Source organism: Berghia stephanieae, chromosome 4 (assembly GCF_034508935.2).
Source record: "Berghia stephanieae isolate SIO BIC M18660-M18661 chromosome 4, UCSD_Bste_1.3, whole genome shotgun sequence".
NCBI lineage: Eukaryota > Metazoa > Mollusca > Gastropoda > Nudibranchia > Aeolidiidae > Berghia > Berghia stephanieae.
Genome location: NC_088363.1, coordinates 93438631 through 93453630, shown reverse-complemented (window position 1 = coordinate 93453630; position 15000 = coordinate 93438631). Strand labels below are relative to the sequence as shown.

Genomic DNA, 15000 nt, shown 5'->3' with positions numbered 1-15000 from the left:
CTTTGGGTTTTTCCGTCAAATTGTTTGTGTAATGAAGCGTTTGGCATTTTGATAAGGCTTTGAATTTAACAAATCACTTTGAATTTTCTACACATTATGCCCTGGGTATTTGCTCACTGCATGTTCCTTTGATACCGTGTTATGTTAATATTTATTTGGCTTTATGGAACTCGTTATGAAAGCGTTGATGAGCTGTTTCCAAGAGACTGACAGATTAAACTATCAAGTTTCCTACAGTCAAACACGCCAATAACGATCGTGCTTTCGATAGGATTAGAAAAGCACTTTGGAGGGGGATGGGGCGGAACCTTTAACTTTTTTTCTTTTTTTTTTTCAAATTTCGGTAATTTAAGATGACCACCATCTTGCTTGTCTGCTATTGTTCCAAATGTGTGACTCCAACGAAGTGGCAGGTAGGCATTTACTAACGAAAGAGTGAAAATGGAGAGGCTTCGTATGGGAACAAAACAGACAATAGACGTTTCGGGGACAAACCCGTCGCCAGTACAACACTACACAAATTAACGTGGAAAACAAATAAAATATAGTGCAAAATAACTTGTATCGTCTGTACTCAATGGTGGTTTCAGTATGGGTGAAAAGCGTGGCTTTAGTATTTTACGATCACCGGCTTCAGGCAGCCCCTACCGTTTTCTACTTTTCCAGGTAGGCATTTTAGATATTCGGCAGGATGAGGAATAGGAGGGGGAGGGGTATTTAAATATTGATCGATATTTGAAGGAAAACTTTCAGTCCAAGATGACAATTATATAATTGTTATCGTACCACGGAGTGCTGATGGCCATTCAGGCGGTGGGACTTTGTTTGTTTTAATATCATCCCAAGCTAGACAAGGTATATCCATTTTTTTTGAGACGTCTGCAGTAATACAGTACAGTAGACTGCGGTATGACTTAATGTTTAGACAGTTATATTGTTTCTGGAATTTTGAATTGATTTGCATTAATTACATCAAAAACTTCGGACCAACCCCATGCCTTCAACCCATCAAAATGATAACAGCGGTAGGGCGTAACAACGGAATACAGGGGTGTTACATTGGTCTTTGCTTCGCACCCGAGTTCAAATACCTGCTACGTTGTGTGGCCTTGAGCAAGTCACCTCGCCCTAGCTCAGTTTGCGACACTGCACTGCGACTGACGCCTGAATTATTCCAGTCTTCCCTTGGAATAGACCCTAGAGACAAATTTCCCCCAATGGGCTGACTTTGCTCGTCCTATTTTATTGCTATTTTAAAACAATATTATTCTATCTGTCCACGGGGTCAAGGAGGGGTCAGTTTGCCCACCTTATTAAAGCCGCCCGATAACCTGCGAGTGTATTACATAAAGCACCAGACACAAAAAAACGCGCCGGTTTTTGGTCGGGGCAGACGAATGTGGAGGTCTGTTTGTCCTCGACTGATATGGACGTTTCATAGAGATAACAAACATTTACCCAATCTCAATGCCGCCCATTGACTCTGTCATGACACATAGAAATCCCAACGCCCAGATGTTCATAAAATTTATAACGCGGCTTGAAGCGGCAGGGATGGCTTAGACCGCAGATCTATGGCTTAGACTAAGTGGTGCAAGTTTGTGTCTTGTCTTGCAATTACTTAAAGCGATGTTAAATAAATTAATGGGGTCGGTCATGGGTGGCAGTACTCGCAGAAGACTAGATAGCAAGATTGACCGACTCCACTTTAAGTATAAATTAGTTACCTGGATATAGGCATTGACGGACATTTTAGGATGTTAGTATAAAAATTATGGCACCCAGAAGATTTTTTTGTGCTGTATAACATGGACATTTGGTTTTATTTGGCAAGCTGGGGGAATAAATGGGGCAACGTGTGGTCATTCCAACGCAATTTCCTCTTCGACACCTTATCTCTTATTGTGCGGCTATGTGGTCTTGAGGAAGGTCCTGGGTTCGAGCCTCGCGCTCGGCGCATAGTTGAGTCCTTGGAAAAGGCTCTTTACTCACTTTCTCTCACCGTTCTCGGGTGTAAAATGAGTACCTGGCCGTTAACAGCGTTGTCTTTGTCCGAAAAATTGTAATATCGTCTAACAGGAAGCATGTCCTGTCCTACATGTTAAATGTTGCAGTTGACCAGGGACCCATTGTAAAGCGTTTTGAGCACATTTAGTGGATGTTGCGCTATATAAAGCTCAATTTAACATTATTTTTATTTTTTGAATATAGAAAAGGTGTTTGCGTGACTCATTCTGATAGCCTCTCACGGGTTCATTTCAACCTTTTGTCAATTCCACTTTTTTTCTCGCCCAATGTTCATAGAATTGACACTGTATCACACACCCTCCTATCTAAATAATAATATGACGACATAATAAATATTACTCATCGAATCACCAGCCTTACATCATTCTCAACCCCACCCTCCCTCCCACGTACCCACTAGAATTATTCCTCTAAAAGAATAAAAATGAGATATCTACTGCTCTCACTGACTAGACGCTTTTTCATCATTTTAGCTCGAGATTAAATTTTTACTCATTATATATCGATGAACTAAGTAAGACGACACTGAATTCATCAAATACTATGCTTAAAACTCCAGACTTCAAAGAATTAATAACCATCCTAATTCATCGATTTTTTTAATTGGAAAGGGGGGGGGGGAGGCAAAAAGAAGAGTTATTTTGTCCTGGTACAGCAGTATAGATGAATAGACATCTGATATTATTTAACCTTCTAACTCTGATATTTTACACGCTGTATTCTGGCTAACTTTGGCAAAGGTCTTTTCTTTTTTTTTTTTTTTTTGGCAAAATAATTTTGGCCAGAAAACTTCTATTCCACACACATAGCGATCAGTATATTTTAAATTGAGAATGCCAAACTTTTCAAATAGCTTCATGTCAAACCCGATACCTCAACTCCGAAGGTTAATTTTTAATTATTTTTTGTTGTTGTTTGTTTTTGTATTGGGCGGGGTAGGGAGGGGGTGGGAGGGGGGGGGAGGGGTAGGGAGGGGTGGGAGGGGTAGGGAGGGGGTGGGAGGGGTAGGGAGGGGGTGGGAGGGGTAGGGAGGGGGTGGGAGGGGGTGGAGAGTAGAGGTTCGTTTTAATCAATCGATATTTGAAGTATAATTTTTGTGGCCAGAATGGAAAATAGAATAGAACGTGCATAGTCAGACTAGGGTCGTATTATTTACCATAACCTTTATGTCATTTGGCTTTACGAGGGAATAAAAACATTTGACAGATTTAGCTCACAAAAGGGACGAAATGCCGCAGTATTGAGTCATTTTTAGTGAAAAGTTGCACATAATAAGTAATCAATAAAAAATTTTTCCGAGAGAGACAACGCTGTTAACGGTCTGGTACTTGTTTTACATATGAGTACGGTGACAGAATGTGAGTAAAGAGCCTTTTTCAAGAGCTCAACCATATGCCGCTCAGATAATTGGATCAAAAGAACTTGGACGTCCATGTTTCAGTACCGTGTAACGCATAGACTATTGATCGCTACCTTTTGTGTGAGATGCTGCCTTGTTACTCTAAAATAGGAAGACTTTTTCTACACCTGGTGAAATATGGGGTAACTAGATATGCCTTTTTTAGATCTGTCAAAGCACTTGACGAGATGGCATTATTCTATCTAAAGGATAGCTAGCAATTGATTCTGTTTTACTCTTTGATTAATTCTGACTCCGAGGGGCCTTCAGACATTTGACGGGTGTCACACTCACAATAGATATCATTTGTTCAATTTCGACTTTGTTTTGTGTTTGTTTTAAAGTTTTGTAGACGTCTGTGTCTTTTTCTTTTGATTAAAAAAAAAATAATATAGCTTGTAAAAACGCGTTTTCCAATAATGAACACCATTTATTTTTTTTTCATTTTGATCTGAAAACTTTCCCTTCATATTTCGATATGTTCACTCCAACCTTGTCCAAAGTCTTAAACTAGAGTTTTTTTATAGTCTAAAAGAGTGCCTACGAAGTCTCAGGATTAAAATTTCTGACAAGGTCATCATGGACTATCGACATAATAGTACGTGGTAGAAGCTTTCTGGCCAAACTGAAAATGTGACCCATCGTCTCAAAACGGTATTATGTCGGGATGAACAAGATGCTGAAAAGTCAATTTGATTCTTAACTGGTCAAGAAAACGAAATGTCGTTTTTCAGCACTTTAAAATTCTATATCTTTTCTTCAATAATACATACATGGACTCAACTCTAGTCTGAGGTTTTTGGTCATAGATTCTATTCTCAGTACTTTGATCATCCCGGCTTAATACCGTTTTCAGGCGGCGGGTCACAAATAAAGTGTTTTGATCTGTGTAGCCCAAAGATGAGCTTTCAACAGATCCCAAGAGACAGACGACTAGACAATAATAATAATATGATATATCCATATTGCATAATGTTATTATGACTCAACGTCGATAGTTACATACACTTTCCATGGTGTGATGGTTACAATTGACAGGATGGTGCTCATACAATGATGTGGTGCCTGCCTAGTAAAGGGCGTAAAGGCGTGGCTTTGTGCGGCTATGTGGTCTAGTGGTATGACACTCTCATGCGGATCGGAAGGTCCTGGGTTCGAGCATCGGGCTCGGCGCATAGTTGAGTACTTGGAAAAGGCTCCTTACTCACTTTCTCTCAACGTATCAGGTGTAAAATGAGTACCTGGCCGTTAACAGCGTTGTATTTTGTCCGACTAGCAGGCGTCATGTCCAGTCCTACATGTTAAGTGTTGCTGTTGACCAGGGACGCCTTGTAAAGCGCTTTGAGGAAATTTAGCGGATATTGCGCTATATAAAGCTCAATAGTATAAGGCGCTTACTTCTTGTTTCTTTTTTTTAATCATGTGAGACCAACCATCTCAAAACAATGATGTCGAAGGGAATCACGTGATACGTGTGGTATCGAATTTGTGGTATCAAATTTGAATTAAAATCGATGTCCTCTTTGAGGAGAGTTAGTTTTGATTTTTTAATATTGTAATTTCTAAAGAACTAAAATATTTTATTTGTGCAGCTGCGTGGTCTTGTGGTATGACACTCGCCCTCGGATCAGACGATCCAGGGTTCGAGTCCCGCTCTGAGCGGCGCATAGTTGAGTCCTTGGAAAAGGCCCTTTGACTCACTTTCTCTCATCGTACTCGTGTGTAAAATGAGTTCTTGGCGGTTGGTTAACAGTGTCGTTTCTGTCGGGGAAAAAAAAATGGCAATAATATCGTCTAACAGGCGTCTTGTCTCGTCCTGCATGTTAATTGTTGCTGTTTGCCAGGAACCCATTGTACAGTGCTTTGAGCATGTTTAGTGGCTATTGCTCAATATACAAATTCAAACATGTCTCTGATCATTTGTCATTTTTTGGTTTTTGTTTTGTTTTATGGGGAGTTTGTTTGGTTTGTTTTGTTCTTTGTTGATTTTTTTTTTTTTGGGGGGGGGGGTTGGGGGGGTTTTTTGGCTTTTTTGTTTGTTTGTGTTCGTTTTTTGTTTTTATTTCTTATCATTTTGACGTTCAAGATTACACATGGTTTCGTGTTTCGGTACCTTATATCCGGCTTGCGGATGCAGTGAGTGTATTGGCTAAATGCATAGCATCAATAGTCTTTTGACTATCTCATCATCTACCTTTTTACTAGCGGACAATGATTGAAAAGCGTGAAAAGCACAGAACCCCCCCCCCCCCTTCCTCCAACAAAGAGTAATTTAAAAAATAAAAATTAAAAAATTTAGTGCGGCTATGTGGTCTAGTGGTATGACAATCGCTTTCGGATCGGAAGGTCCTGGGTTCAAGCCTCGCGCTCGGCACATTCTCTCACCGTACTCAGGTGTAAAATGAGTACCTGGCCGTTAACAGCGTTGTCTTTGTCCGAAAAATTGTAATATCGCCTAACAGGTGTCATGTCCCGTCCTACATGTTAAATGTTGCTGTTGACCAGGGACCCCTTGTAAATCGCTTTGAGCACATTTAGTGGATATTGCGCTATATAAAGCTCAATTTTTAATTAAAAAGCAAACAAAGTTGTAAAGACATAATCTGCCCTAAAGAGAAAAAAGAATATCCTTAAATATTATGGAATATTCTAGATTCTGATTTTAAATTGAATATTGATATGGCCGGAATCTAAAAATAAATTGAAGTTGATGACGATCATTTCCCAGATTTCCCGTCTGCGTGTACCTTGTTCTTCCGGTAATGTGACCTGATTGTCCTATGGTTATCTCCCCTTTCCTACTCGCCCTTCTCGTCTTACCGTTTTTAAAGGTTACGCTGCACAAGATTATTAACCTTTTTACCCTATTTAGTTATAGTAGGTTATAATATTCAAACTTCCGTTATCATAGTGCATAGTGATGATATTATACACCTTCTGCTGCGATAATGGTTCTTAATAATCATAATTTCTCATGCAGTTTCATAATTTTCGTAATTCGCCGTTGTGCACTTTCGTAATTTACATACACAATTCTGTATGTAGATGTAGATGCTAGGCTGATTACGAGAGGTCAACTATCTCTATTGTCGGATTGTCAAGGATTTTGTAATTACATACATAGAGAGATGAGAATGGATGAGTGTTTTGTTTGTGTTGGAAAGTCTGTTGTCATGAGTACCTACATCGGACGCCACATTCACTGCGGGATTCACCGACGTTTTAGGCATTATTTATTCACCAGTTAACTGTCGTACTCTGGAAAAACTCATATTTAAGATTTTGGTCGGAAAACTCGTCCTTCAAATATCGATCGATTTAAATGACCCTCATCTTGGCAAAATAATGTCAAACCTGAGACTTCTAGAAGGATGAGTTTTCTTGCCAAATTTTGAAATACGAGTTTTTCCAGCGTACGGCATCTAACTGATTATAAGCCATTTTAGTGGGACATTGACGAAACACATTTTTCTTCTTCTTTCATTTTGATCCGAAAACGTTCAGCTATCCTTACCATGTGACCCACCGTCTCAAAACGGTATTCGTATTAAATCAGGCAGGGTGGTTTAGATTGCTCACATCAACTATTATATGGATAGACTAAGATTGACCACCAAGCTGTCAAGAAGTCCTAATAAACCCTGGTGTTTAAACCTCTCCTTACCACTCATAGTAGGACAAGCGTCACATTCGTTACGATGCAGCCAATAATTTTCTTAGTCTGATTTCATTTTGTTATAGTTATAGCCATAAAAACTTGACACTGTGTTGCAGAACTCATAATTTCTCTGAACAAAATACAGAATATACTCGTTGCTAATCTGTTTGAAAAATCTATTTTGTGCTGGGGGACTATCACAGACTTGTATTCTCTATGGGGACTATGAAGTTTTGGGGTAAAATTCTGAAAATAGCTGGTAAGGGGAGAGTTAAATGACATTTCGGGATGGATGAAATGTTTTGACAAATTCTTATCGAGCCATCTGAATATCTGGAGGTATTCGTAATGTAACGTTTTCAGGACAAAATGAAATCAAGTGTTTTGTTAGGATACGGGAATTCTATGATCATTTTTTTTTTGGGGGGGGGGGGGTGGTCTCGTATAGAAGGACCGAAACTGACGTCACTCAGCTCTCTGTAATTGTTTTTTAGACAGCAATGGTGATTAGTTCTCCTTAAATTACATCAATCAGATAATAAATGTTCAATGTTAAATATAGTTTTGTGTGTTGATACGTTACATCAGGCTGGCGGATGTTGTGAGTACTTTACCTAAACCCACGGGGTCACTACCGTATCGTATGAGTTGTATTCTGGCCAAAACGTATTTTTAAAAAAAAAGTTTGGCCAAGTTTGTTTTTACTTCAATAAATTATGTCAATAAATTACGAGATCTGGCCCAAATTTTAAAAAAATAGTCGTTTTGTCGGAGTGCGGCATGCAGTATAATTCATTATCTCCCACGACCATTACACAATCGGTGTTGTTATACCATTTCTAATGGTACTGGTATAATATACTGTTATTTATACACAAGGAATGTAACCTTTAGTATGCATCACGAGGAATTCAACCTTTACCTCACAACACAACATAACAACACAACACTCATTGCAATATGAATGTAATTAATCGTCATGTTGAACCTTTGAGTCAGCATCGTGTAGTCTCGTCTTGGAACAAAATCAAGGGATGTTTAACGTGGTCATTTATCGGATGGGTGACAGTCTGCTTGTACTTATGTACAAAATCCTTTTGTCATTTTGGCCTGAAAGCGTTCACCTCATGTTTCATCGCCCCCTTGTAAACAGCTTTGAGAACATTGAATTTAGTTGATATTGCAAGTTGTTAAAAGCTCAAGACAGATAGACTAGATCAAGTTGGCGACAAACTTCTCAAAATGTATTTATCCCAGATCTCGAAGAAATCTCGGGATTTAGATTTTTGACAGGCTGTTGCCATTTTGATAGATGGATGAAATTTTTTAAAAATATTCCAAAATTTGTGTTAGTTAAATTGTGTTAGAAAGTCACAGTATCCCCATATTACAGTATAGGATCTTATTTAGTAGATACGTTGGTTGCCTGATTGAATTCCTTGATCAGTATTAATTATTATTAGTAATTGGATTCAGTAGTCTGATGTCACGTCGCCCAGCAACGGCGGCCATCGTGGTTCTAAACAAAGAAAATCGGTACTTTTTATTCTTCATGCTGGCTAGAACTTTTCATATGCCTTGTGATCAGGATGTGTAAAAATCAAAACATGATCATATTTATATTGTTTTGTTGTTGTTTTTCCTTCTGAATACGCTTTTATGCTCGTCGGAGAAATAATTCATAAGGGCGTCCGACATTGTTTCGAGAGTTTAGAGCTAGTTACAAGTTACCATGCGTCATTGGGAAGGAAGTGACGTCATGACTGTTGAAGCGTATTATCATAACAACTCAAACACGAAGGACTTGCTCCTCAGCATTTTAGCTTATTGTCATGTGATTTGTGAGTTTTGTTTACTCGTTGTGTTTTCTTATCAAGCGCTTCGAAGTTTGGTTTCAAACTCCTCAACAGTCGAAACGTCACTTCCTTCCTAATGACGCATGGTAACTTAGTAACACTGGCTCTAAACTATCGGAACAACGGCGGACGCCCGTATGGAATATTTCCCCGGCGAGCATAAAAGCGTATCCAGAGGGGAAAAAACCCCCATAAATTTGATCATGTTTTGACTTTTACACATTCTGATCACAAGGCATATGAAAAGTTCTAGCCAGCATGAAGAATAAAAGGTAATGATTTTCTTTGTTTAGAACCAAGATGACCCCCGTTGCCGGGCGGCGTGACACCAGACTACTGAATCCACCTTAATATCTAAAATATAATATATACACAAGGGCGCCATTGAAGTTTGGTTTGGAAAATAGCATCATATTATGATAAAACTATCTAATTACATTTCAGTGACACTTGAATGCATTCCGCCGGACCAATTAATTCTTTTTAAAAGGTCTTATGCAGGTAGCTGCATCGTTAGGAAATGACGAGATAGAATAATGCCCTAGGAATGTAGGTGCTGATTTATATTATGATATAAACTTGATATCGAATGATTCATTGTTTGCTAGGGAGGTTTTCCACACGAGGCCTACTTATCCCGTATCAAATTTCAATTGAACAAAAAAAAAAAAAAAATCCAATGTTCAGTCTGAACGGATTAGTTCATGGATAAAAAGGATTTCCTTCAAAATGTCATAGATAGTCAGAAACAACGCGACTTGCGTTGTGAAAATAGGATTTGTTCTTTTTTTTTCCAGATATCACTTTAAGGATAGAAAAAGACAGGCCTCTATACGTTTAACAAAAAATATTTGTTTGTTTATTTATTTTTATTATTATCATCATCATCATCATCATCATCATCATCATCATCATCATCATCATCATCATCATCATCATCATCATCATTATTATTATTATTATTATTATTATTATTATTATTATTATTATTATTATTATTATTATTATTATTATTATTATTATTATTATTATTATTACTACTGCTACTACTACTACTACTACTACTACTACTACTACTACTACTACTACTACTACTACTACTACTACTACTACTACTACTACTACTACTACTACTACTATACTACTACTACTACTACTACTACTACTACTACTACTACTACTACTACTACTACTACTACTACTAACTACTACTGCTACTACTACTACTACTACCACTACTATTACTACAACTACTGCTACTACTACTACCACTACAACTACTACTACTACTACTGCTACTACTACTACTACTACTACTACTACTACTACTACTACTACTACTACTACTACTACTACTACTACTACTACTCCTACTACTACTACTACTATTATTATTATTATTATTATTATTATTATTATTATTATTATTATTATTATTATTATTATTATTATCATCATCATCATCATCATCAACTTTGGACTATTATTATCATTATTATTTACAATTGATTCCACAATAATTTTCGACACTTGCGAGTATTGCGGGGAATAACACCTTTGGTCTGAGTGTGGAATCGAAATTGTATAATCCTTGTCTGTGAAAATATTACATAACAAAAGGAGGTTTAAGTTATTCTACATATAGTCCATCCAAAGAGACCTTTAACGTTAATACTACCCAAAAAAAGCAACAAAAATACTAGCTGACCTTAATCTTGCGTATTAGCCACGCTGTTCATTAAAGCGTTTAGCGGGCATCATATTTCCCTAAGACCGTAATCTTATTCAACACTCACGGTTCATTTATCCAAACATAATAACAATAATGATGTCGCCTTCTCTTTTTCTCATCTCCATTTCAGAAGGCAGCCATTGATGAAAGACCAGCGTCGCTAGCAACAACCAGCAGTGTGGATCCAGGTCTTGTTAGACTCTACCGTGGTCGTATTGTTGTCGAGCTGACAGCGACAACAGTAACAATACCCAGGAACAATGGAAGAACATGATTCTTCCCCTCTGACCTCCCCAACGACAACCGTGCTCTGACAGTTGGTCAGGATTGGTCATTGGTCACTTTCCTGTCGTCAAACCAAATTATCGTCGCTGCCGCAGTTCGAGGCCAGGATTCGCAGTGGTTCTAACGTTAGCTTACGATTTTGTATATATATTTTTTACTACTTTGAAATAGCAAGCCCATTGTGTACCATACAGCATTGAAGGATTTCGATGATATGTTAAAGTCGATATCGGACAGCTGGTGAATGTCCTGTGCTTTTGGCGGTTTCATTCTTGACAGCTTCACAATATTCCATTTTACACACACAAAAACAGGATTTATCATATTTGATTCACCATTCGCATTGGATCGAATATAATTAACTCTTTATTAGAATTGCTAAATCAGCTTGGAATATCTTTTGATTTCTCTGAATTTATAATTTTTATTTCCCAATTCTACATTCCAACGCCATGGCCTTTCACAAAAGCTGGAATCATCTCACATGCAACTCGGGACATCGACGACAACTAGTCACGAGTTGTCTGTCTATTTATATCCTGGTCACGTGCCTCGTATGTCCCCTGATTCTGGCATCCTCTATACCGGACAAGATCAGTAAGGAAGAGATTATGAGTATAGAGCAGTTCGCAGGTGACGCCATGTCCTGTGCCAACATTTTTGGATTGAGTCTTGGGATTGTTCGAGGCGACGATTCATATTCCACAGGTAAACACATTCTCACTTATAATGATAGTAGTCGTAATAATGGTGATGATCATCATGATGATTATGACAAGGATTAATGATGATTATACATATATATGTATTATATATATATATATATATATATATATATATATATATATATATAATATATATATATATATATTATATATATATATATATATATATATAATATATATATATATATATTATATATATATATATATATATATATATATATATATATATATATATATATATATATATATATATATATTTATATATATTTGTGACCATAAGGCTCCAAAGCCACTGGACCAATCGTCGCCTAATTTTCCATGGTGTCTACAACTGACATGAAGATGGTGTGTGCGTATTATGACATTGGTTGGGTGGGCAGTGTGATAGTTTTCTCGAGATATGAAATGTGTAAAATCCCATCGACAATAACAGACGCCATCATCGTTAGCACATGGGTTGAGCTTGAGCTTTTTGGGCTTTATATAGCGCAATATCCACTAAATGTGCTCAAAGCGCTTTACAAGGGGTCCCTGGTCAACAGCACCATTTAACATGTAGAACGGGACATGACTCCTGTTAGGCGATATTACAATTTTTCGGACAAAGACAACGCTGTTAACGGCCAGGTACTCATTTTACACCTGAGTACGATGAGAGAATATATATATATATATATATATATATATATATATATATATATATATATATATATATATATATATATATATATATATATACATATATTATGAAAGGAAAAAGTACTCATATTGATTTTAGCCGGTACAATCGTTTCTGTGCTCGTGAACGTCGTCGGCCGGGCATTTCCTTTTATAATAATTTTATATTATCCTCTTACCAAAATTATCGAGCACTTTTTATGAACTACAAGTACCTACCAACACCCAGATGCATGCAAAGAATGTCGTTCTTCTTTTATCATTGTCAGGTTAATTATTTTTGGCAATAACAAAATTCAAAACCTGGCAACCTGTGAACACAATGTTTACTTACAATAGCATAAAAAAAAAAAAAGAATTTGAAGGGAGAAAGCCTTGGCCGTCTAGTCAGCGGGATTTAACTGTTTGTTTGTTTTTTTTCTTCTTGTCCGTGTGTTTATTTTTTTGTTTTGTTTTCTGGTTTTTTTTTTTGTTTTTGTTTTTTGGTTGTTTGTATTTGTTTTGTGTGTCGTTGTGTGTGTTTTTTTGTTTTTGTTGTTTTCGTTTTGTGTGTCTTTGTATGCGTTTTATTTTATTTATTTATTTTTTTTGGTTGTTTTCAGTTTGTTTTTTTTTGTTGTTTTTTGTTTTTTTTGGTTGTTTATTTTATTATTTTTTTGTCTTGTTTTGGTTTTGGTTTGGTTTTGTTCCTTCTGTTTTTGTTGTCTGTCGATCCTCGTGAAAACATCAAAGGCTTGTCTGCCGATCCTCGTGAAAACATCAAAGGCTTGTCTGCCGATCCTCGTGAAAACATCAAAGGCTTGTCTGCCGATCCTCGTGAAAACATCAAAGGCTTGTCTGCCGATCCTCGTGAAAACATCAAAGGCTTGTCTCCCGATCCTCGTGAAAACATCAAAGGCTTGTCTGCCGATCCCTCGTGAAAACATCAAAGGCTTGTCTGCCGATCCTCGTGAAAACATCAAAGGCTTGTCTGCCGATCCTCGTGAAAACATCAAAGGCTTGTCTGCCGATCCTCGTGAAAACATCAAAGGCTTGTCTGCCGATCCTCGTGAAAACATCAAAGGCTTGTCTGCCGATCTGTGAAAACATCAAAGGCTTGTCTGCGATCCTCGTGAAAACATCAAAGCTTGTCTGCGATCCTCGTGAAAACATCAAGGCTTGTCTGCCGATCCTCGTGAAAACATCAAGGCTTGTCTGCCGATCCTCGTGAAAACATCAAAGGCTGTCTGCGATCTCGTGAACTCAAGCTTGGCCGATCCTCGTGAAAACATCAAAGGCTGTCTGCCGATCCTGTGAAAACATCAAGGTTGTCTGCGATCCTCGTGAAAACATCAAGGCTTGTCTGCGATCCTCGTGAAAACATCAAAGCTTGTCTCGATCTCGTGAAAACATCAAAGCTTGTCTGCGATCCTCGTGAAAACTCAAAGGCTTGTCTGCCGATCTCGTGAAAACATCAAAGGCTTGTCTGCGATCCTCGTGAAAACATCAAAGCTTGTCGCCTCTGTAACATCAAGTTGTCTGCGATCTCGTGAAAACATCAAGGCTTGTCTGCGACTCGTGAAAACATCAAAGGCTTGTCGCCGATCCTCGTGAAAACATCAAAGGCTTGTCGCGATTCGTGACATCAAGCTTGCTGCGATCCTCGTGAAAAATCAAGGCTTTTGCGATCTCGGAAACATCAAAGGCTTGTCTGCGATCTCGTGAAAACATCAAAGCTGTTGCCGATCCTCGTGAAAACATCAAGCTTGTTGCCGATCTGTGAAACACAAAGTGTCTGCGATCTCGTAAAACATCAAAGGCTTGTCTGCCGATCTCGTGAAAATCAAAGGTTGTCTGCCGATCCCGTGAAAACATCAAAGGCTTGTCTGCCGATCTCGTGAAACATCAAAGGCTTGTCTGCCGATCCTCGTGAAAACATCAAAGGCTTGTCTGCCGACCTCGTGAAAACATCAAAGGCTTGTCTGCCGACTCTGAACATCCCCGACCCTTCTCGATCCTCGTGAAAACATCAAAGCTTGTCTGCCGATCCTCGTGAAAACATCAAAGCTTGTCTGCGATCCTCGTGAAAACATAAAGCTTGTCTGCCGATCCTCGTGAAACATCAAAGGCTTGTCTGCGACCTGGAAATCCTTGTCGATGTGAAAACATCAAAGGCTTGTCTGCGATCCTCGTGAAAACATCAAAGCTTGTGCGATCCGATTGGTGGAAACATCAAAGCTTGTCTGCCGACCTGACAGTGTTGCGAAACAAGGCTTGTCTCATCTGGAGTTGTCCGATGTGAAAATCAAATTGCTGCATTCGTGAAATCAATTTGTTGAAATCAATTTTGCGACCGAAACATAGTTATGAAATAAGGTGTTGATGTAAACTAAGGTTGCTGCGACTCGTGAAAAAATGACTGTCGCGAGTGAAACATCAAGGGTCGGACTGTGAAAACATCAAAGGTTGCTGCGATTGTGAAAACATAAAGTGTGCGATGTAATAATGTCATCCTTAAAAACATCAAATTGTTGCCATCTCGTAAAACATCAAATGTTCGATCTCTAAACATAAGCTGTTGCGATTCGTAAAACATCAAGGTGTTGCGATGTGAAACATCAAAGTGTTGCGATCTCGGAAAATCAAAGGTGTGCGATCTC

General features: G+C 38.2%; 1 protein-coding gene across 1 annotated transcript in view; it reads left to right on the top strand.

Annotated features, from left to right (window-relative positions):
* Window positions 1-15000, top strand: part of LOC144971592 (uncharacterized) — a 156792-nt gene that overhangs the window by 88255 nt on the left and 53537 nt on the right. Inside the window, exon 4 of the mRNA XM_078912659.1 lies at window positions 10804-11666. Within this exon, the coding sequence (XP_078768785.1) occupies window positions 11411-11666 (256 nt within the window). The 5' untranslated portion in view covers window positions 10804-11410. The remainder of the gene's footprint in view (window positions 1-10803; window positions 11667-15000) is intronic.